This window comes from Ipomoea nil, unplaced genomic scaffold (genome assembly GCF_001879475.1).
Source record: "Ipomoea nil cultivar Tokyo-kokei standard unplaced genomic scaffold, Asagao_1.1 scaffold1421, whole genome shotgun sequence".
NCBI classification, from domain to species: domain Eukaryota; kingdom Viridiplantae; phylum Streptophyta; class Magnoliopsida; order Solanales; family Convolvulaceae; genus Ipomoea; species Ipomoea nil.
The window spans coordinates 5,036,086-5,059,918 of NW_017617849.1; the positions used below are offsets into that span (position 1 = coordinate 5,036,086).

General features: G+C 31.4%; 2 protein-coding genes across 4 annotated transcripts; one reads left to right on the forward strand and one right to left on the reverse strand.

Moving 5' to 3' along the window:
- Positions 1-3,780: 3,780 nt before the first annotated feature.
- LOC109187206 (syntaxin-132-like) lies at positions 3,781-14,652 on the reverse strand. 3 transcript variants are annotated; one of them, XR_002055243.1, is made up of 13 exons: positions 14,415-14,652; positions 14,128-14,241; positions 13,891-13,947; positions 13,774-13,822; positions 13,592-13,680; positions 13,438-13,511; positions 13,309-13,351; positions 13,158-13,218; positions 13,042-13,067; positions 12,882-12,959; positions 12,671-12,799; positions 12,322-12,559; positions 3,781-3,792 (listed from the first exon to the last, which is right to left on the reverse strand). XR_002055243.1 is itself a non-coding variant. In XM_019337334.1 (12 exons), exons 1-12 carry the CDS (start codon positions 14,430-14,432, stop codon positions 12,398-12,400), a joined length of 918 nt encoding a protein of 305 aa, XP_019192879.1. In that variant the 5' UTR covers positions 14,433-14,652; the 3' UTR covers positions 12,198-12,397. The 3 variants fall into 3 exon arrangements, 1 of the variants encoding a protein (XP_019192879.1); XR_002055242.1 differs by having other exon boundaries at positions 12,653-12,799; XM_019337334.1 differs by lacking the exon at positions 3,781-3,792 and having other exon boundaries at positions 12,198-12,559; positions 12,653-12,799.
- LOC109187205 (isocitrate lyase) lies at positions 9,541-12,164 on the forward strand. The gene is made up of 3 exons (XM_019337333.1): positions 9,541-9,633; positions 9,749-11,351; positions 11,856-12,164. The coding sequence occupies exons 1-3, from the start codon at positions 9,547-9,549 to the stop codon at positions 11,948-11,950; spliced, it is 1,785 nt and encodes a 594-aa protein (XP_019192878.1). The 5' UTR covers positions 9,541-9,546; the 3' UTR covers positions 11,951-12,164.
- Positions 14,653-23,833: the final 9,181 nt, after the last annotated feature.

Consider the following 23,833-nt stretch of genomic DNA (forward strand, 5'->3'; position numbering starts at 1 on the left):
ACCTTCAATTGATCAGGATGGGTGACTCGGTGAAAATATATAATGGTATACTATTAATCAATTAGCGATCCTTTTATATTTTAAATAAATTAGTAATATCATATTCATTTTCAGTCAATTATTTTTTTGTATTTTTAGTCAATTAGAATATTACATGGAGTGATATTTTTACCTAATTTGTGTTCCATTTTTAATTGAGGATGTATAATATTATTATTGAAATATTTCTGTTCCATTTGTAATTTACCTTTACTATTGTTTAAAATATGCATTTACTATTTATGATGTAGAATATTATTATTGAAATATTGGCGTTCAATTTTAGTTTCCCTTCCATTTTAATTAAAATGCAATGATCTAACCATTTATTTTTTTCATATTAGTCAATTATGAATAATTTTTTATTTGCAGTCAATTATTAATATTCATTTCCTTTTAAATTTTCAATCCATTAGTAATATCATATTTATTTTCATCCAATTACTTCTCTTTTATTTTTAGTCAATTAATCAATTAGCAAACTAAAATATCAAATGCAATGATATTTTTACCAAATTTTCGTTTCATTTTTAATTGATGATTTAGAATATTATTATTGAAATATTTTCATTTCATTTTTAATTTTCGCTACATTTTTAATTTACCTTTACTATTGTTTAAAATATGTCTTTAGTATTGATGATGTAGAATATTATTATTGAAGTATTTCCTTTTCATTTTTAATTTACCTTTACTTGATAGTGTAGAATATTATTATTGAAATATTTCTATTTTATTGTTTAAAATTGTGTAAAATTTATGACATACTTGTGATTTGATGTATTATATTGTGTAATATTATTGTGAAAAATTAAAATGCAATGATTGACCATTTTTTTTCTATTTTAGTCAATTATGATTTTTTTCTTATTTTCAAACAATTGTTAATATTCATTTCCTTTTTCAATTAACCTAATGTTTGTTGCCAAGCACCTTGTGCTCAGATGGCATGTAGTGACCTCTCTTATGTGGGAAGTCATGAGATTGAGCCTTAGTGAAGGTGTTGGTTGAGAAAATATGTTTGAACAGATACTTATTTATTTACCTAATTTTCATTCCATTTTTAATTGATAATATAGTACTTATTTATTTACCTAATTTTCATTCCATTTTTAATTGATAATATAGAATATTATTGTGAAATATTTTTGTTCTTTTTTTTTTCATCCTTTTTTTTTTTTAATTTACCTTTACTATTTACTATTGTTTGGGCGATAAATCAAGTAAATAGAATTTTGTTTTTAATTATATTATAAATTTTTTTTCTTTTTCTATTGTTTGGGTGTGAAAGTAAGGAAGAAGGATTTTCTTTTTAATAATGGTATAGATTCAGAATCTTTTTATATTTTCCTATTTAACTTATTATTATTAGTATTAATCAGTGACTTTCGTTTCTTTTTCTATTTTTAGTGAATTAAGGATCCCTTTATATTTTTCTATTTTAATGTTAACTTTTAATTTCACTGATTATTATTAGTATTAATTATTCAGTGAATTTCATTTTATTTTCTATTTTTCGTAAATTATGAATCTTTTTTTTTTCAATTTTTTTTTGTAGGATTGCTTTTACTGTTATTTTTATTATGACCCCTTTTTTAAAAAAAAAATTCTTTCATTTTCATTGAATTAAGAATCCTTTTTTATTTTCAATTTTACTGATTATTATTAGTATTAGTCAGTAAATTTCGTTTATTTTTCCATTTTTAGTGAAGTAAGGATCTTTTTTTTCTTCATATTTTACTGCTAATTTTCTGACTGATTATTATTACTATTAATTAATTAGTGAATTTCATTTTCTTTTCTATTTCTCGTGAATTGAGAAACTTTTTTTATTATTCTTATTTTTGGTAGAATTTTCTTTTTTTACTGTTATCCTTATTATGACCCCTTTTTTTTCACACCCTTACGTTTCTTTTTTCCATTTTCATTGAATTAAGACTCATTTTTTATTTTCCTATTTTACCAATTATTATTAGTCATAATCAGTAAATTCCGTTTATATTTTCATTTTTAGTGAATTAAGCATCTTTTTTTACTAATTATTGTTAGTTTTAATTAATTAGTGAATCCCGTTTCCTTTTCTATTTTTTGTGAATTAAGAATCTTTTTTTCTATTTTACTACTAACTTTTTTACTAATTATTATTAGTATTATTAATTGGTAATTTTTTTTTTTTATTGTTTGGGCGGGTAAGTAAGAAATGGGGGTTTTGTTTTTAAGAATAATATAGAATTTTAGTGAGTTAAGGATCCTTTTTATAGAATTCTCTTTCAATATTTAAATACATTAGCATAGTAATTACACGAAAGAAGGAAAGAAAAATTATTAGAATAATAGTATTTTCACTCGTTCGATGCACAGAATGAATTTGTTGTAATATATTAAAAATATTTGGATCAATATATAATTATTTAAATTAGAACATCAAATATTATATAGTGCAATTGAACATATGGTTTGGATTATCTATGTGTTTTGATGTTATCATTGCTTAAATTTGAGCAAATGATTGCTCAAATTAATAGCTAATGTGTAGATGTACGCATGCGGTGCTGTAATTTTGGAAATTTTATTTATCATTGTTTAGTATTTTTTTTTTATAAATTAGTCAAATGTGCTCATTCTCAAGCAACTCAGTTATAGGAATGAATTACTATCTTAATTCATTTGTATGGAAGATATATATATTTTTGTCTAGATATATAGCAAATTTGTCATTTTAAAAAAATATCAACGATTGTATGTACAAATTATTGAAACATCTTTCGACATTGGTAGTAGCAACACAATCTTGTCCATCATCGTCTATAGCTAGCACCTTCAGCCCATCATGATGGGTGACTCGAGTCAAAATATATAATGGTAGAATATTAGTCAATTAGGGATTTTTTTATATTTTAAGTTAGTTTGTAATATCATATTCATTTTCAGCCAATTATTCTTTTTTATTTTTAATCAATTAGTCAATTAGAATATCATATGCAATGATATTTTTACCTAATTTTCGTTCGAGTTTTAATTGATTATGTATAATATTATTATTGAAATATTTTCGTTGCATTTTTAATTTAACTTTATTATTGTTTAAAATATACCTTTATTATCTATGATGTAGAATATTATTGTTGAAATATTTCCGTCAAATTTTAATTTCCATCAATTTTTAATTAAAATGCAATGATCTAACCATTTATTTTTTTCATATTAGTTAATTATAGATCATTTTTTATTTGCAGTCAACTATTAATATTCATTTCATTTTATATTTTCAGTTAATTAATAATATCATATTCATTTTCAGCCAATTATTCTTTTTTATTTTCAGTCAATTGATCAATTAGAATATCAGATGTAGTGATATTTTACCCAATTTTCGTTTCATTTTTAATTGATGATGTAGAATATTATTATTAAAATATTTCCGTTTCATTTTTAATTTTCATTGCATTTTTAATTTAACTTTATTATTGATTAGAATATGCCTTTATTATTGATGATGTAGAATATTGCTATTTAAATATTTCCTTTTCATTTTTAATTTATGTTTACTTGATGATGTAAAATATTATTATTGAAATATTTCTGTTCCATTTTTAAAATTGTGAAAGATTTATGACATAATTATGGTTTGGTGTACTATATTGTGTAATATTATTGTAAAAAATTAAAATGTAATAATTTGACCATTTCCCTTTTCCATTTTAGTCAATTATGAATCATTTTTTATTTTTAGTCAATTATAAATATTTATTTCTTTTTTCAATTAACCTAATTTATGTTCCTTTTTTTCATTTTAAATTTTCAGTCAATTATTAATATTAAGTTATTTTTTCAATTTACCTAATTTCCATTCCATTTTTAACGGATGATGTAGAATATTATTGTGAAATATTTATGTTCTTTTTTTTTCATTTTTTTTTAAAATTTACCTTTACTATTTACTATTGTTTGGGTGGGAAATCAAGTAAATAGGATTTTGTTTTTAATTATAGTATAGATTGTCTCATTTACGAATTGGTTCAATAAATCATAAATATTACCAATTGTTTGGTCACAAAATAAGCTTTATCTAATTATATCTATATTAAATTATATATATATATATATATATATATATATATATATATATATTATAATAAATTAGAAATTATAAAAATAAAAAATGATTAAATTGTGTAAAGTATATCAGGGAATATTACGGATTATTTGCTTAAGAGGAATTACTTACTGAAAAAAATGTAGTGAATTATTTTATTAAAAGTATCAAAAAATTGTGTATATAAATTAATAAATTAGTTGTATAAATTAAAAATGAAAAAACAGGAAATACATACTTAAAATTAGATTTCTAACTTATTTAATTTTCAGAATTTCGGAATAAATTTGTAATTTTATATAGTAAGGTAAGAATAATTCTTATGCAATATACGATTTGACAACTCAATTAATATTAAGATTTCGTGCAATGAACATGTATATCATCTTATGTACTCATTTGAACGGTAATTTATTTTTATACAATAATTATGCATAATAAATTAATATTATGCTAATTAATAACTAATAAAATTTATTATTAATTTGACCATTATAATTAGTTTGGATGATAAAAAACATATATGAATTGGTTCAATAAATCGTAAATATTATCAATTGTTTGGTTAGAAAATAATCATTATCAAATTAAAATTGATTAATTTGACAAATTATACTTAAGATAAATATTACAGATTATTTACTTATATAAAAATTTAATTGAATTATTATTTTATATTTTATAATAAGGAGTGAAAAATTTATATATATATATATATATATATATATATATATATATATATATATATATATATATATACCATATTGGTTATTGGTTATATACCATATTATGGATTTACGTCCATATGAGAATATGAAAAGAATAAATGTACAACCTAATTAATACTACGTATTACATAATATCATACCTAATATTACTATACATAATACCATACGTAATTATTATTTTTAATACCATGCATACAATTACCACACATACTTGAATTGGTTATCAATATAGATTTCTTAAATTGGTTATAAATCATATTATGGTATTACGTCCATATGAAATAATATTAACATACATAAAATTACCATACATACTTGTTAATATTTAGATTTATTAAATTGGTTACAATTCATATTATGATAAAATAATTCTTATGCAATATACGATTTGGAAACTCAATGAATATTAAGATTCCGTGCAATGAACATATATTCCATCATGTGTACTCATTTGACAAAAAATATGAAGGTTGGTTCAATAAATCATAAATATTACTAATTGTTTGGTTAGAGAATAATCTTTATCAATAAAAATTAAAATAATTAAATCTCTATCATATTCATATGCTGTTGCTTTAGGCTTTTGTCAAGGAGCACTACTCATGATCCTCAACACATTGCCATGGCTCCAAATCCTTGTGTTACTCCTATTGGTGTTGGAAGGACTGTCACATCAGGAAAAAAAATATTAATAGTCCAAACTCATTCAATGATGTCCCCTCTCATGCAAATGACCTGCAGATCTAGTTGCTCAGAGTCCACTAATAATCAGATGGTCAGTTTTTTTTTCTATCACTATGAATAGTGCATTATTTAATCTTGCCCAGAGTCCAATAATAAACAACTTTTAATGGATTGAGATAAAGTATTAGAGAAATACCTTTTAATGGGTTGAGCAAACTCGTCCAGATTAATGATGAAGAAGATGATATATATGATCAATATAATCATAGTTTATATAATATATGTAGATAGATTTTAAATTTCACCAATGGTATATATGATTTTCTATTCTTTATTAAAAAAAAAAAAAAGAGTAGAAAAAGGATACAGAGATTTACCAAATGTGTAGGTGTAGTGCAACAGCTCTTCTGGATACGCAGAGAATATGGGTCTTGTTCCTCCTCTGCTTGAAGGTCCCTGGTCTCTACACCATTGCTATGCAGTTGCAGAGAATATTCCCTTAGGTTCTTCGTAACTTGGTACTGTTTGTATTGAAGAGAATGTGATGTATATATAGGTGTTTAGATATGATTAAGGGTAACATTTATGGTTTTTATTATATTACCAATTACCAATTACCATTTACCAATTAAAATTAGAGTTACAATTTTACATTTGCTTACCAAAAAATTATATATAGATACTTAATTTATATTTGAAGAATATATTTACCTAATTTACTTTATATACAGTAATAAGTATGTCTACACATAAATGAATAATATATAATATATAATATATAATTTCAATATTTTGATAATTAATTAAATTAGAAAATTAGGATATTATATAAATGCCGCTAAGTTTTGGGAAAAAATTTATATGGTTTTTATATTATTATTATTATTATTATTATTATTATTATTATTATTATTTTATTATGCTTACATTATTTCATAAGATTTTTATTATACTTGAACAATAATATTTTCAATTATATTATAGAATATAATACCATACATAATATTACCAATTATGTAATATAACAATTAATAGATTTTATTTAATTTCCATTTGACATTTACTTACCAAATAAACTTTACTACAAAAGTTTTGGGGGGAAAATTTGTTAGGAGGATTTTACTTTTATATATATATAGATTGTTGCCGACTACTTTCTTATTATTAATTGTAGTGTTAAATTTATTGTGTAATTGTGTTTCTATTTCTTAATTTCACGCAGCAAGAAAACATAATTGCTAAAGTTTATAACCAAATAAATTCTTATTTCATTCTCATAGAACAAGATATGTATTCTCTTAAAATTTATTTGATAAACTAAATGTATTGTAATTTGTTTTCATTATTTCCCGGAAGGGATAAATGTCGAATTAAGTAGATGAGTTTGAATAGTTTGACGCGGCCACGCAAGTATAAGAGCGAGCAACCAATAATTCAGAAAAGTTGCGTTTCCCAAGATGGTTAGATCAGACCTCAACTCACTCTCTGTCTACTTGTGAATTCAAGATAGATCGGATGACCAAACCAACTCTCTAAACCTCATCTTTAAACTGACAACGTTTTGCGCTTGCCATTATATGCCACATCATGGCTGACCATACTTGATGATGATATACAATTAATTCTTAAAAAAAAAAAAAAAAGATATCTTCGTCGTTTTCGTCAATGTCATAAACTGCTTCCTTAGCTTTATCTTTATCATATCCATCTACGCGCGCCGTTTCTGACGTCGGCCACCCAATCACCATCTCCATTTTCTCACTTCCATAGGTACTTAGTAGATAATGCTAATCACCATCTCCATCTCCAGTACATAATATATATTGACCAAAATTAGATGAGGTCCATCTTAAGCATTCTCGCAAAAGCAAACAATTTACAGTGGTGATGATTATGACAAATTAATTGGCCGATAGATACATTAATCGTAAATAAATTAAATCAAGGAAAATAGTAATGTGCAGGAGGAATAATGGCCCCACCCTGTTTTGTTTGCACACCAAAGGTAGTAAAAAGAATAAAGTATATCTTCAATCAAATATGAGCGATGCATGCATGCATGCATGAATTCGAGTCTTAAGCTATCAATAAGTTAGCCTGCAATGCCGGAAATGACTTCTCCCGGGCTATTTACAGGCACCACGTGGCTCCTCCTCGCTGCGACATTTGTAAAAACCCAGCTATCTACCATCCGTTGGTTGGCCAGTATTAGGTAGGTGCAGTGTCAAGGAAATGTCATTATGATATTACAACTGCTTGAATAAAATAACATATTAGGATAACTCCAGTCAAATCGGTCATGTGATTGACTTTGTTACAAATTTAACTCTTAGCCGGAGTGACTCATTAACTTTCTTAGTTTGAGCCTGCAACTATAATAACATAAGCTAGTTTACTTCATTGTAGTTCTTTGTCACTTAAAGTTACAAGGTCTGCATATTTTTGAATAGTAATTGCGAGTTTCACTAGTCACCCAAGAACTAACATATAAAATATTACGATCTATCAAATAAGATACGCCAATTAATATTTAATCTTCACATAACCACTAGCTATCTAGGTTTTCAGCTTATTAGGTTATTGTCATTATATATACATGCATGTATCTTGTTGAATGTATATATAGTTTGTAGGGATGATAAAATACAATACAAATTCTTTGTTCACCAGGTTAAGATGTACAAGTAATATGATAGGTTATATGAAAGAGATAGGTTAGATACATAGATTATTTGGTTTATGTTAATATCGAAATTAACAGTGCAAGAAATTATGATAAATGGGATAAGAAGCAGATCCAATCCCACAATTACGTGTACATTTACGTAATGATCAAAATAAACTGGAACAAGACAAAAACATGGTAATTAGAATTGTAGAAGTTGAAGAAGCAACAGTATTATGGTCGAACAAGTACTGCCATGCACTGCCTCGATCTCCACAATTTGGTCCATGAGGCCGCGTTTCAATTTTATCTCAATGATGATGACGATAAATAAATAAATATATATATCGTTGAGGATAATGCCAATTCAATGAAAAAGTATGATGTGGAAATAAAATCTTGGATATTATTTTAGATATTAAATATGGTCCATACCCTTTCTAGTAGCAAATTATACGTGAATCAAGTTCAGTTTGCATTGTAAATCATTCAAATGATATTTAGAATAAGTATATGTAAATAACTTGAATGTATATACAACAGATTAATTGATAATACATAATATATTAATTGTAATATGTATATAATTTGGATATGTTCACGATGCACATGTAAACCATGGTCTAAGAAGTAATGCCATGCATTGCCTCGATCTCCACAATTTGGTCCATGAGGTCGCGTTTCAATTTTATCTTCATGATGATGACGATATATAAATATATACTCCATATATCGTTGGGGATAATGCCAATTCAATGAAAAAGTATGATGTGGAAATTCTAGTATATGCATGGTATGGTCCATACCCTTTTAAGTTGCAAATTATACGTGGATCAGATTCAGTTTGCATTATTAACCATTCAAAATAACATTTAGAGTATGTATTTATAAATAAATTAAAAGTTTATAATTATATTAATTACATGTACATAATTTGTTACGTTAATCAGTAACATGTATATAATTTGTTAACTGAAATAACATGATATACATAATTTGGACAGGTCCATCATAGACATGGTAAACTTTGATTCACAACAATCGTCATATCATCATATCATGCATCAAAATTTACCTTGCAATCATAGTTCAAAAATTATGTGTTTTCAATTAATAAATTATGTGTATTTATTAATTATAGATACATATTATGTTAATCACATGCAAATAATCTGTTAAGTACAAATACATAATATATCAACAGTATGTGTTTGTAGCTAACATATTATGTGCCAGCACATAATCTATTAAATGCAAATATATAATTTGAATATTATTTTAGACGTAGGTAATATAACAATTGCTTTTTAGTTCTATAAATTCAGGCCGCATATATGGCAGCAATTGCATGTACAACATACACAAACAGAAATAGTTCTGGAGATCTAGCAATGGCTTCACCATTCACTGCACCTTCAATGGTTACAGAGCCAGAGTTTCTCCGGCGTTCATTTTTGTTTTTTGTTTATTTATTTACGGTGTATTGTTTAGTTTGATTAAATTCTTTTATTTGAGCATGGATTTTGTGGTGAACAGATTATGGAAGAGGAGAGGAGATTCGAGGCAGAGGTGGCGGAGGTGCAAGCATGGTGGAACTCCGAGAGGTTCAAGCTAACGCGCCGCCCGTACACGGCGAGGGACGTGGTGGCGCTACGCGGCCACCTGAGGCAGGGCTACGGGTCGAACGAGATGGCGAAGAAGCTTTGGAGGACGCTGAAGAATCACCAGGCCAATGGCACGGCGTCGCGAACGTTCGGTGCTCTTGACCCTGTTCAGGTCACCATGATGGCTAAACATTTGGACACCATTTATGTCTCCGGCTGGCAGTGCTCCTCCACCCACACCACCTCCAACGAGCCCGGCCCGGACCTCGCCGATTATCCGTACGACACCGTCCCTAATAAGGTCCAACACCTCTTCTTTGCCCAGCAGTACCATGATAGAAAACAGAGGGAGGCCCGAATGAACATGAGCCGGGAAGAGAGGGCCAGAACTCCCTTCATTGATTACTTGAAGCCCATCATTGCCGACGGCGACACCGGCTTCGGCGGCACCACCGCCACCGTCAAGCTCTGCAAGCTTTTCGTGGAGCGCGGCGCGGCGGGAGTGCACATTGAGGACCAGTCCTCCGTGACCAAGAAATGCGGACACATGGCCGGGAAAGTACTGGTGGCCGTGAGCGAGCATATCAACCGGCTCGTGGCCGCCAGGCTGCAGTTTGATATCATGGAAACGGAAACCGTCCTGGTGGCGAGAACCGACGCCGTGGCGGCGACTTTAATCCAAACCAATGTCGACACCAGGGACCATCAGTTCATTCTGGGGGTAACAAACCCGGCACTAAAAGGCAAGGGCTTGGCAACCATCTTGGCCGAGGCCATGGCCGCCGGAAAAACAGGGCCGGAGCTTCAAGCCATTGAGGATAACTGGCTAGCAATGGCTGAGCTGAAAACGTTCTCGGAAACCGTGGTTGACGCAATCAACAGGCTCAACATAGGAGAATCCGAGAAACAGAGGAGATTGAAGGAATGGATGAATCATTCAAGCTACGAGAAATGCCTGTCAAATTTCCAGGCCAGAGAAATCGCTGAAAATCTGGGCATTAACAATCTCTTCTGGGATTGGGACCTGCCAAGAACCAGGGAAGGGTTCTACAGGTTTAAAGGCTCAGTCATGGCTGCCATCGTTAGAGGCTGGGCATTCGCCCCACACTCCGATCTAATCTGGATGGAAACCTCAAGCCCTGATTTGGTCGAATGCACAAAATTCGCGCAGGGAATGAAGTCCGTGCACCCTGAAATGATGCTGGCTTACAATCTCTCGCCGTCGTTCAACTGGGATGCGTCCGGAATGAACGATAATCAGATGAAGGATTTCATTCCCAGGATTGCCAAACTGGGATACTGCTGGCAGTTCATCACTCTCGCTGGCTTCCATGGCAACGCCCTCATCATCGATACATTCGCTAAGGATTTCGCGACGAGGGGAATGCTGGCATATGTGGAGAAGATACAGAGAGAGGAGAGGAGCAATGGAGTTGACACATTGGCTCATCAGAAATGGTCCGGCGCTAACTACTATGACAGAGTCCTCAGAACTGTCCAGGGAGGCATCACCTCTACTGCTGCTATGGGAAAAGGTAATATCTGTTTTCTTTAACTTCAATTTGGGGTCTGACCAAAAGTGTCCGCACGGGTAACTCAGTTGATTCTTGTATGAATTATGGGTGGGCATCGTGTCTCACCTAATGAGTGACTGAGACTCTGGGAGTGAGGGATTTTGCCTTTTGTGGGCAGACTAAAAATTTTGATTTAGTAAAATTTTACTGGTCATCTCAATAGTGCTCCGATACCAATTTGTTGAGATTAATAAGACCAAGAAACAATAATAATAATAATGACAGAAAGGTAAAGAATGCAAGATTTACGTGGTTCCACAATGTGCCTACATCTACGGAAATGAAACTATTCTTTTATTTATAGTGATGGTAATGGCAACACAACCCTTAGGAATACAAACTATTTATAGGCATCTAAACCTGTACAATGAGTCTACCGTTTCACTCCTATCCGTAGTATGAGACAAATCCATATTCTTAAACTGAGACAAACTCAACAGATGGACTAATGAAGTGTAAATGCAGGGGTGACTGAGGAACAGTTCCAGGAAACATGGACAAGGCCAGGAACAACAAACATGGGAGATGGCGGTGTGGTGATTGCCAAGGCAAGAATGTAGTACGAACTCCATTCTCAATAAAGAAGATGAAGTGGGAGCTTTGGATCATCTCAACTTCCAGTTTCAGCTTGTGAAACCTTTGTGTTTTTTAATGTACTATAATAATCTTTGTGGTATTGGGTCATTCTGGGCATTTTTTTTGTCCCTCCTAAGTCATAAACTGCCTGATAATTATCAGTGCTACCTACTAGGCTACTATATGTATTCATATCTCTATTCGATTTTACTGTATTGAGTATAATATATATAAAATAATAAATTTACAATTTCACTATCAGTTTAAACTTTTCAGTTGAAATGAAACACATCAATCCAACACTATTCTACAGTCTACACTCCAATCTGTTCAACCCGACACTTTATTATGTTACGGAGTATAAAGAAAAGGGATTAAGGAAATTAAAAAGAAAAAAAAAAAGAGTATAGTGGGGTGTTTGACTTGCAGGATTACTTCTTCCAGGGTTTGAGGATAGAGAGCACAATGATGGCGGCAATAAGGAGCAGCAAAATAATGGCAATCATCATGCATTTTCTGGATTTCCTTTGCAGGTTCTTTGCTGTCTGAAGAGCATCTGTGCCCATATGTACATGGTCCACTGTGTTTCTCACCTGTAACCAACAAAGAAAGGGAAATGGAAATGGAAATGCACATTAAACCTTGCATTAAGATGGAGACCAACTTGTAATTTACGATGAAGAAACCTGGGATTCGATGTTATCCAGAAAGTCTCCTTGAGACTCAACCACAACAGCGATATCTAGATAAATCTGATGAAGATCAAGAAGCTTTCTCTCGATTTCTTTTACTGCATCATGCCTCTCCTGAATTTCTTCTAATGTATTTAGGACCTGCATTTAACTTCCTCCACATTAAAGCAGAGAAAAAAAGAAGAGGGAAAGATCCAACAACAAATAACTGTAGATTGATTACCTGTCCTCTTCCTGTCTCTTGAATAGCCTTCTGAAATATTTGCTCACTGTTTCCAGTTTCAATCAGCTTGTTAATTGTCTGACAAACACATCAAGCTACATATCAGAAAATTCGAAAAATGTTTTGCAGTTCGATTGTCACTTATGGGATTCCAGCTTACCTCTTCATCTGGTATAGTTCCAGTCACTGCAGCATGGTAAAGCAAAACATCAAAATATAAACATGTTTGTCACCATATATAGTTTTTCTTATTCAAAAACGATATTCGAGTCACACCTGTTATGACCCTTCTCTCAACAACCTCGCGATATTCATCATCTATCCTCTGTCTCAGTGCCTGCAGGAAGAATATGGCAAGGCAAGACAGCATGAAATTTAAGGAAAATGAAGAACAGGTCTACAGAATAAAGAAAAAAAAAAAAAACACCTGAAATTCTGTCATCACGTCTTTGAACTTTTTCGCTAAGGAACTGCACTTGATATAGAAAAACATGATTGTTATTATGCTGTTTGTTTCTACAGTTAAAATGTAGAGGAAACGAGGCAGAAAACGCACTTTGTCAAATTCATTCTTGATCTGTCAACACTGGTCCCCTTGCCACAACCAGGCTTCTGCCGATTTGCCATGTTCTATAGAGATAAAGGGGAATATGATCAGTTTACTCAACTCTACTGTAAGTTAAACAAAAGAAATCAATATATCCGAGTACATCTTTGTTAATTGCTTCTATTTTCCCTTTCACATTGCGAGCAATCTTTCCAACTTCGTTCACATCTTTCTCCATCCGTTTCCTGATTGCTGGAGCAAAAGATAGAATGTCAACTTAGTAACTACATTTGCAGGAAACAAGATCACTCTAGAAATATTAAACAGTATAGTGCAATCCCCCACCTTTCATGGCTGATGCTTTTGTAACTGCTTTAGACTCCTCATTAGCATCCTGGATAAATTGGTTTTGTTTAGCATCAAAAGCTCGTAACTTTATTTTTCCTTAAGCATTAACTTTACCTTAAGGCTCTTGAGTAAGTAAGAGAGCTTATCCACCTGTTTCTCTACCTCTTGTATCTGCAACAGGAAGAACCCGAAAACGATTGATCATTAAAGGAATTTAAGGATATGTTTTTGTACTGAGGCTACACGTTCATATTTTATATATTATATGCTCGATCGATCAGTAACGGGACTATTGCAACTTATAAAGAGATCTCCTCCATTAATTCATAGCTTCTGAGTTCTGAAACTTACCTGCTTATTGAAAGAATCCAGTCCCGAATCAGATTGACTCCTCGGAAGCCGAGTGCCCATCTCAATGTCTGATTCTCTAGAACCATTGTCTTTAGCATCATTATAATTAGAATCCTGAAACATAAAGGAAAATTTTCAAACTCTTGAGACGATATGAACTGGAAAACTGTATCTCAGATACTATCTTCCTTTTCTTCTTTTTTTCCCCGCAATAAAGTATATTACAACTGCAAATCTCAGTACTGAATTCAAGATTATTGATGAGTTGTGAAGAAAATTTGGCTTACTGCGAGAAGATCGTTCATGTTGCTGGAATCAAATTCAAAGAGAGAATCTTGTTGGGTCTTCGGGTTGAGGTTGATAGGGAAAGAAAAGGGAGAAAGCTAAGCGCAGTTTTTAAATATTTGTGTTGTGTTGACAGTGAAGACCGGCGCCACAATGTATAGTAGAAGACAGAGAAACAGAGCGAAATGGTTCTACCTCGTACGTTACCTCCAAGACTATTCTTTAGCAGCTGGACATTGTTGCAAAAAACAAGGCAATTAAACTGGGAAGGTGTTTAACGTAGCAGCCCAATCATCATTTAATTGGTCAGTTATGAAATGCAATTTTCATTAAATTTTTACTATAAGAACTTAAGAAGTTTTAAAAAATTAAAATTAAAAAGACTCGATTGTACCATTATAGAAATATGGCATTTTTATGAAGATATCCAAACTATCAAATTTTAATTAAAGTTGCGAGAATGAATATTTTTCTATTTATATTAATGAACTTAACATTTTTACTATTTCCTTCTAACGTAATTTTAAATTACAAATATTATATTACAGGTTTTGTAAAGTGTAAACTGCTGTTTCGATAAATTTGATAGTATTTGTTGCATTATTGGAGTTGGATTGATCAAATGGTCAATGGTGGTTTAGGATCCACGAATGGAAGATTAGCGGATGACCAAAATCTATTGGGCTTGCAAACAAAGTTGTTTGATTGTTAGTTATTTTAGTATTCCATACTAACGACAACAAAGTTCCGACAGAGAATGATGATAGTGTTCCGTGTTTTTGACCACTTCAAAGTTTCAGTAAACCTGATTTTTGTAATCATCGATTGCAATGCTTTTTGTGCTGTTGAAATATCCTTAGGTTTTTTTTTTTTTTTTTTTTTTTTTTTTTTTTTTTTAATAACTCAACGATTTTTTGACTTCGTCGAACTATATTATGGATTTTATGACTCCGTTCTTAAGCTCATGAAGAGGTTAATCAAGCTAATATAGGTTTGAGACTCAATATTAAAATGTACGCTTCTGTGTAAAAAGACCTCAATCCAAACTCAAATCCCAGCCCCCAATATTTGTAACAAGAATCGAACACCTACATTAACGTGGGATACCGGATATACTATGAAGTAGCTGGTGTTAGAGAATACTAACACAAGTAAGTGGAAAATAAAGACTTTAATTTCTTTATATCTAATATGGATTATGGAGGAGTGTTGAGAGATCTTTGATCGCTTTCGAGTATATAAGCAGTTCTCTCTTTCTCTCGAAAAAATCTCCACTAATGCTCCTTTTTGCACCTTTTATAGAGCTGCTAGGGGATACATGTCGGGTCTTCGACGTCTTAGACCACATGGCATCCAATCACTGGCACGACGGTCGGTGCTACCATTTGTTGAAACTTGAAACTATTCTGGGTGACAGTGATTTGACGAGGCTCGTAATTCTCAAAGCTATGATGTCGAGAATTGAATGGAGCTTAGTGAAGGGCGGGTGACCCAACCCATAATCTAACTTGGATCAAAACTATCATTCGAGATGGGTGTGATTGGGTCAGGTCGGACAAGACCAGTATAGGCCATGGCATATATCCTCATCACAAGCCCCCTCACTCTCTTTGAGCAAGAGACTTTGTTGATGTGAGTTATTCAACCACTCGACCTTAACTGATCACGCACATGACACGAGCCCTACGAACACGTGTCAACTCTTGGGACAACTTCAATCCATTATTTATAAATTTTTTTAACATTAACAATTTATTTTGAATTCTTAAAGTATTAAAGGACATATTTATAAATGTTATTAATATTAACAATTTATTTTGAATCTCTCTATAATCAAACGTCCTTTAATAATTTAAAAATTCAAAATAAATTGTTAATGTTAACAAAATTTTTATGTAATAGATTGAAACTACCACTTTCAACATAATTAAAAGAATTTTTTTTTTTTTTTTTTTTTTTTTTTTTTTTTTTTGTATAGGATAATAATTCATAGATTGAGTCTACAATTTTGGTATAAATAATGAACTAAAATCGTAATTTTAAAATGAACAAAACATGTTAACATGTTAATAAATTTTCTAAAATATAATACATGTTTGATTTTTATGAGGAATAATTTCTTTTGAAGTATTTTAGTATATCATTATTAGTTAAATCAACTTGGCTGAACTTATTTCCTAATTTATTATTAATTGATAGTGTACTACTCCGCTAGTGCTTATGCATGTATCTAGACTATAGAAGGTGTGCCGCAAATTATGGTCCACACAATGTTATATGGACTATAATAAAAGTACATTTTTAATATACTAAATTATTTTTATATCATATGTACATTATACAATATAATGTATACTCAGTACAAAAATAATGTACATCTTCTGAATACAATGTACATTATTTTTATACTGCGCAACCGGTGAATTATGCCCGTTGGCCATTTAGCTCCTAACCGGTAACCGGTGAATACAGTTGCAAGTGGCACAAAATAAGAAAAGTAGAAGAAAAGTAGAGACAAGATAAGAGACAAGGAAGTTTTATTAATCTTGCATCCAAAACTCTCTCTATACAAGAAGGTATTAGCACATATATATAATGTACAATTGTAACGGAAACCATAAGTGTGGTCATAATCCTCCGACCGTTACAAGTGTTATAAACACTATAATAATGTCCACTTAATATTATTTACAACACTTCCCCTTGGACATTATTTGGCCACGACCTTGCCTCGTTAAAACCTTGCTAGAAAAACCCGGTGGGAAAAACCTAGACAAGAAAAGAGTACAATAAAAAAAATATATATTCATGCCTCATTAAAAACTTCACTAGGAAAACCACATGGGAAAAACCTAGTTGAAGAAAAGAGTACATGATATATGTAAAAACATATATTGTATTTGGTCGCCTCATTAAAAACCTTAACTTAAGAAAACCCTGTGGGAAAAACTTAGTTAAGGGAAAAAGAGTACAACCATAAGCCTTCAGGGCGCAAACCGCATAATCTTCAGGATTTTTGGGTTTGTCTATTTAAGCAATTATTTTGCAACTTTTCCTCATTGTCATTACTATATCATACTCATGCCTCGTTAAAAACCACACTAGAAAATCCAATGGGAGAAAACTAGTAAGGAAAAGAGTACATGATATTTATGTATTTATTCGTTGCAAATAGTGCGCAATTGTTAGTCTTTTATGACTTAATCTTCAGGATTTTACGTTCAATGTTCAATCTTCCGGATTGATTCGAGTAAATGTACTTCCAGTCTCCCCCTGAAGATAACAATCTTCAAGTTCTACATATATTTCAAATTTTGAAGAGATGGATTGGACAACTCTTCTAGATTGTCACTTAGAGTAGTGTACAATAATCTTATGGCTCTTCTAGAGCTAATATAACATTTGTGCAACACAAGTGTTATTGTCCTCATTTTGAACATTTAGGGAAATTCATTGTATAACCAGTTTGGACTTGGCATTGCGGGGATCAAACAAAACAGCCAGTACCCAAGTAGCCTATTAAAACCGTATCATGGTTTCTTACATAAATGTCATGTCTTTGTATCTCGAAGATACCGGAGGATATGTTAATCATTATTCAAGTACTTCATTTGTAGGGGGAGCACTAGATTTTGCTAGTAATTTCATCGCAAATATGTTGCGATTATGGAACTTCTGGTTCTATAATGGTGCTCCAACGATAATGAAGTAAGGGACTTCGAGTCCAACAAGGTTCCTTATCTGCTTCAGGAGATTATTGGGCAACCTTTAGTTTGATAAAACATGACACTTATATGCATATAGACATGTGAAAAAACATTTTTAGATGTAGGCTGACTGGTGTATATATAAAAAAAAAAAAAAAAAAACTTCAAAGAAAAACTCGATCTTCAAGTCGAGATAATACTTATATCTTTCACAAGCTTTTTATTTCAAAAGTCTCAGTCTTTAAACATGAACTGACACTATCAAGCTCTTTATATATTTCATTGATGTTTACACCATCAATCTTGACTGAGATAATAAATAATAAATAAGTTCATTATCAACCCTTTATCGAGCACACAATGGTACATATTATTCCTTCAATGAGGATATTAACTCCATTCGCAACCCTTTAAAGAGTAGATAATGACACATAATAATACTTAAAAAAGAGAATTATGAATCCATCAGGGATTTCTCAAGATAAATTTAACTGCATATCTAAATTTATTATTCTGCCAATTGTATTATGTAGCGAAACTTAATGCCATTTACCGTGGGAGAGTATATTTGATTAAAATCAATTAAGGGTCTCTGCGTGAACCCATAGGCTACAAACTCGCTGCATATCATATCACCTTGTTATTCTTACTTCTCTTTCATGCACACACCCATTTGTAACCTTCAGGGTTAACGCTTAATGGTGTATTGTTATAAAGAGAATTTATTCATATTAGCGAGTCGAGCTATGCCTTAATTGCTCCTTTATATATTAAATAGTCATGGCACTTCTGGTGCCTAACTCTGGATCCAGATTATCATATAACGAGCAATTTGTGATGGCAATTGTGTTGTCGACAACTATAACCTTTTTGTAAAACTCCCATATCTGTAAAAGTAATGGCAATTTCTAAAACAACCAAATTCTAAACATTTCCCAAAGATATTTTGATCTGGTCGTTCCGCGTCCCTAGTATTACATTTGTTTGGTGCACCTATAAGTCTTACCAGGGTTTTTCGTCATCTGGACGAACGTCTGCAGGACATAATTATTCAAGCTATTTCAAGAGTGACAATGTTTCTTTACTAGATCTAGTATTACGATCCATATTTCTTTCACCGATAGATCTCCTACACTTCTGGTGTCAAGGAGTATCGATAGATATGTTTGGTCCAAGGATATAGGACCTAGTCACTTCTTTTATGATCATTATGATCAATAGGTATGTTTTTGGCAGATTATTTGCTAAAATCGCAAATAGATTATCTTTTGAACTTCCAGTTCAATCTAACTAGTACATGGATTTAAATAGTGAAGATGTTTTTATTCTTATGAAATTTCTTGGCATTCCAAAAAGCTACGGAGTAGTATATTATCTCCCCCTAATGCCGAGAAACAATCTTCATTAGGAATGCAGTCAACGTACCCAATTATATGTATTGATCCTCTATCATGGGCTTTCGGTATTTAATCAATAGACGGAGGTTTCTTTGATAGCCCTTTTAGAGGTACGTTGTGGTGGTGATATAAAATAGACTGCGCAAATAAAATAACGCAGATAGGGAAATGTTACTTTTGAAACCACGTACTAGGTGAAAAAGGGGGTATAGCAATCCTTGAGGGATTGATTTGTGATCTGCAGTATGTTAGACTTAGTAAAAAAAACTTGACTCATAGTAACGTCAAGCAATCCTTCGGGGATTGATGGGATAGGTTGACCATTTTTGGTCAAGAATTCATTGTCACGATTCATCCTAAAAGGTTCATCCTAAAAGAATGGGGATGACTTAGAGAATTAAAATCCTTAATCTACCTTCTGGGCAAATAAATATACAAAATAATGAGGGCTATAAATTTAAATATCATATGCCCAAATCTCATGTCAAAGAGTTTCTATAGCAGAAACTAGCATTGTAAACAAGTCATAGCCTTTAACTATTATCACATGCAAGCTAAGGTTTAGCAATGATAGGTGCAACCTAACCATATTGAGAATTCATGATATTGCCTCACTTATAAGTTGTGTGATGAATTTCAATAGCTATGGCCTATAGCAAATCATAAATTGCCAACAAGATAAATAACAAAATCTCTTATGTGAACATAATCAAGAGATTATATGCTAAATGTTGTCAATTAAAGATAAGCACATGCAACATGTGATATAATTGTCCCTTATGTCTTGGACACCAAACTCTCAATTGAGTCATGCACATCCATTAAATAAAGAGTATTATGTTTGGTACACACAAGGCATGACATGACAAGAGATATTGTTTCTTAATTCATAAATTAGAAAAAAGAGAGAAGTACCGTTCGCCGAAGAATAATGAGCACATGTTCGCTGCCGGGCCCATTCATTCCTATTTCGGGGAGTCAAAAATAGAACTTTTCCAAGCAAGTTCTCATTTTATTTCATAGTTTCATATTAGCATGAAAACATCACAAAATAGCAAGATATACAAGCTGAAAACGGCAGAAAATTTTCAGAATTTTGACCTGGATTGCAGAATTTTCTTGGGGAAAACGGTAGCACATTTTGACACAAAATTTGGCAGATATGTAGTTCAGTAAGTCTAGAACGTACATAAAAATTTTCATGTCAATCCAAGGTGTGGAAGTATTTTTTTTCTGAAATTTTTTACAACATTGCTTCAGGCAGAAAAATAATTGGCAGCACACTGCCAAAACTTTACAATTTTTTCTGGAATAACCAAAGCATATTTTTAACAAAATATTTTCACAGACATCAAATATCACGAGTCTAGGTTCTCCAGAAAAAAAATTTATGCCAAAAGGAGTTCAACAAGTATTTTTCACGAATTTAATTTTCAAACTGCGCCGGTCAGAATTTTTAGGCAGTGATTACTATGTTAAAAAAAATCACAACTTGTTTGCTTCAGGCAAACCAACATGATGTGAGTCAATGTTGACTTTTGGAGAGTAGCATAACATTAGAAATAGAAGTTGCAAACTTCATTCATGAGTCATTAGTCACCTTAAAGATCAATCCACATTCAGGGTCTTCCAGACCTTATTAAAAAATAGCCCAATGACCAAACACTTAGCATAATTTTGTCATGTACTACTACTGGAGTACAATGTGACAATCATAACTGACGGGCAAGATAACGAGTGACAGATAAATTAGTGCTTTTGGTTTACCTTCTGGGCAAAACCATATTAAAAAAAATTAGGTATTATCATTTCGTTTAAATACTTAGATTTGAGATCTATTTCAATGCCAAAGACTCATGGGAAATAATTTGTATAACAAATTAGCACCATCAATTAACTTTTAAAACAATACAAAGCCAATTTTACATTGGGGAAACCGCACTAGTACTGTTATTTTTAATTTGTGCCATGACTTGTTGCCTTCTGGGCAATGCTATGTTTAGAATTTTGATCAAGACGATCCTTCAGGGACAATCATATCATATAATAAGTGCTTCATTTCTAGGCAAAAAAATTACATTAAGATTTAAGAAAAATCTTATAAACATTAAGAGCATTAACACTAGGGCCAACACCTAGCAACACAACATGCCAACCACTAACAGGTTCATTGAAAGCACATGCACTGCCACGAATTGGAACATGGGGCTAGACCAAAGTATTTAAATTATTAAAGTATTAATTGTGACATAAGAGTCACGAGACGCTATGGCCGAACTGGCAGCTTGACGTGCACCATTATTAGTCACGCAAGTAGGTGTGACCCTAGTCCCCAATACCAACACTAAGTGATTCATTAGCAGTGGTATTCACATTAACCAGGAACAATAGCACTGTCACTAAACAAAGCAAGTACTGGCAGTGTGGTTTGATGAGTGTGGTTACATCATATGCTAGAAATAATCAAATTGGATAATTTGAATCAATAATACTATGCACTTAATTCGATTATATGCATAATAATAATCTTGAATTAAAAGTATGAATATGAGAATAAATCTAAATATTCATTCTCAACCAACATGGATATCAAAATCCAAGAATAATGATGATAAGGTTACGATACATGAAATTCTCAATTGAAAAAAAAAAATAATATTACTTAATAGTAATAATGTTATATAAACATTTTTTTGTGTATCGTAACTGAAAATCATAATATCATCATTATTACCACATAAAATTTGAATAAGCAATTTCAATAGGAATTCTAAAATATGATTCCCATATCATAATCAAGATTATTATGGCAAATCAAAACAAATGCAATATCTAATTGCCACAAAACAATGCCTTTTCCAAAACCATGATACAAAATCACATTTCTTAGCATTTAATTGAAGGTCAAATTTTTTTGTTTTCAATGTGAGAATAGTCATTGAAACAATTTGGTTGCACAAGGCACATCATTGCTAGCTATATGAACTCAATATTAAAGGTAATATAAGGAAGATCACTACAAGATGACAATCATCTTTAAAAACCATCTATGATAAGGAAGATCACTAGCAAATCCATTCTCATATTATGGATTTTGTTTGTACTCCAATCCAAGGTTTTCCCAAAAAAAAAATTTTAATACGAAACATATACATATACGCAATATGTAAAAGAAATACCGAAAAAAAAATATTTTTGAGAAAATCGTAAAGCATATGAGATAATATAAATACCATTTTTTGTGGTATCTAGACAACTATGATTAATACGGGAAAGAAAAATGTATATCATGCATTCATACCATACGAATTGTCTAAAAAGCATATAATTCAAGAAATATATCCACTGATCATAAAAATGATAGTATATGCTTTAAACGAGTATAACGTGCATTAGAATAACATAAAATTACCGTTCACCAAGTTTGAGCGTGCTGATAACGTGTTGTGGGAGATTATGCCCGTTGGCCATTTAGCTCCTAACCGGTAACCGGTGAATACAGTTGCAAGTGGCACAAAATAAGAAAAGTAGAAGAAAAGTAGAGACAAGATAAGAGACAAGGAAGTTTTATTAATCTTGCATCCAAAACTCTCTCTATACAAGAAGGTATTAGCACATATATATAATGTACAATTGTAACGGAAACCATAAGTGTGGTCATAATCCTCCGACCGTTACAAGTGTTATAAACACTATAATAATGTCCACTTAATATTATTTACAACATTTTGAAGTATTTTAGTATATCATTATTAGTTAAATCAACTTGGCTGAACTTATTTCCTAATTTATTATTAATTGATAGTGTACTACTCCGCTAGTGCTTATGCATGTATCTAGACTATAGAAGGTGTGCCGCAAATTATGGTCCACACAATGTTATATGGACTATAATAAAAGTACATTTTTAATATACTAAATGTACATTATTTTTATATCATATGTACATTATACAATATAATGTATACTCAGTACAAAAATAATGTACATCTTCTGAATACAATGTACATTATTTTTATACTGAATGTACATTATTTTGCAATATATAAAATATAGTCCATACAACTTGTGTGGATCATGGTCCACGCAATAATGATTGAAGTTGTACTATAAATTATTAGACAATATTAGCCAATATTAGCTTGAACTTGATGTAGAAGTATGGGATGCGAAGCCCAAATTGAAGTACAGAAGAAAGAAGTTCGGTTCATTTTTTTTGAAACCAAAGAAGTTCGGGTCATGTTTGCCTGTTTAGTGACTTGAGAGACAATCATTATATTATGCGCAAATTATGCTGTGCAACCGAATGCACCTTGC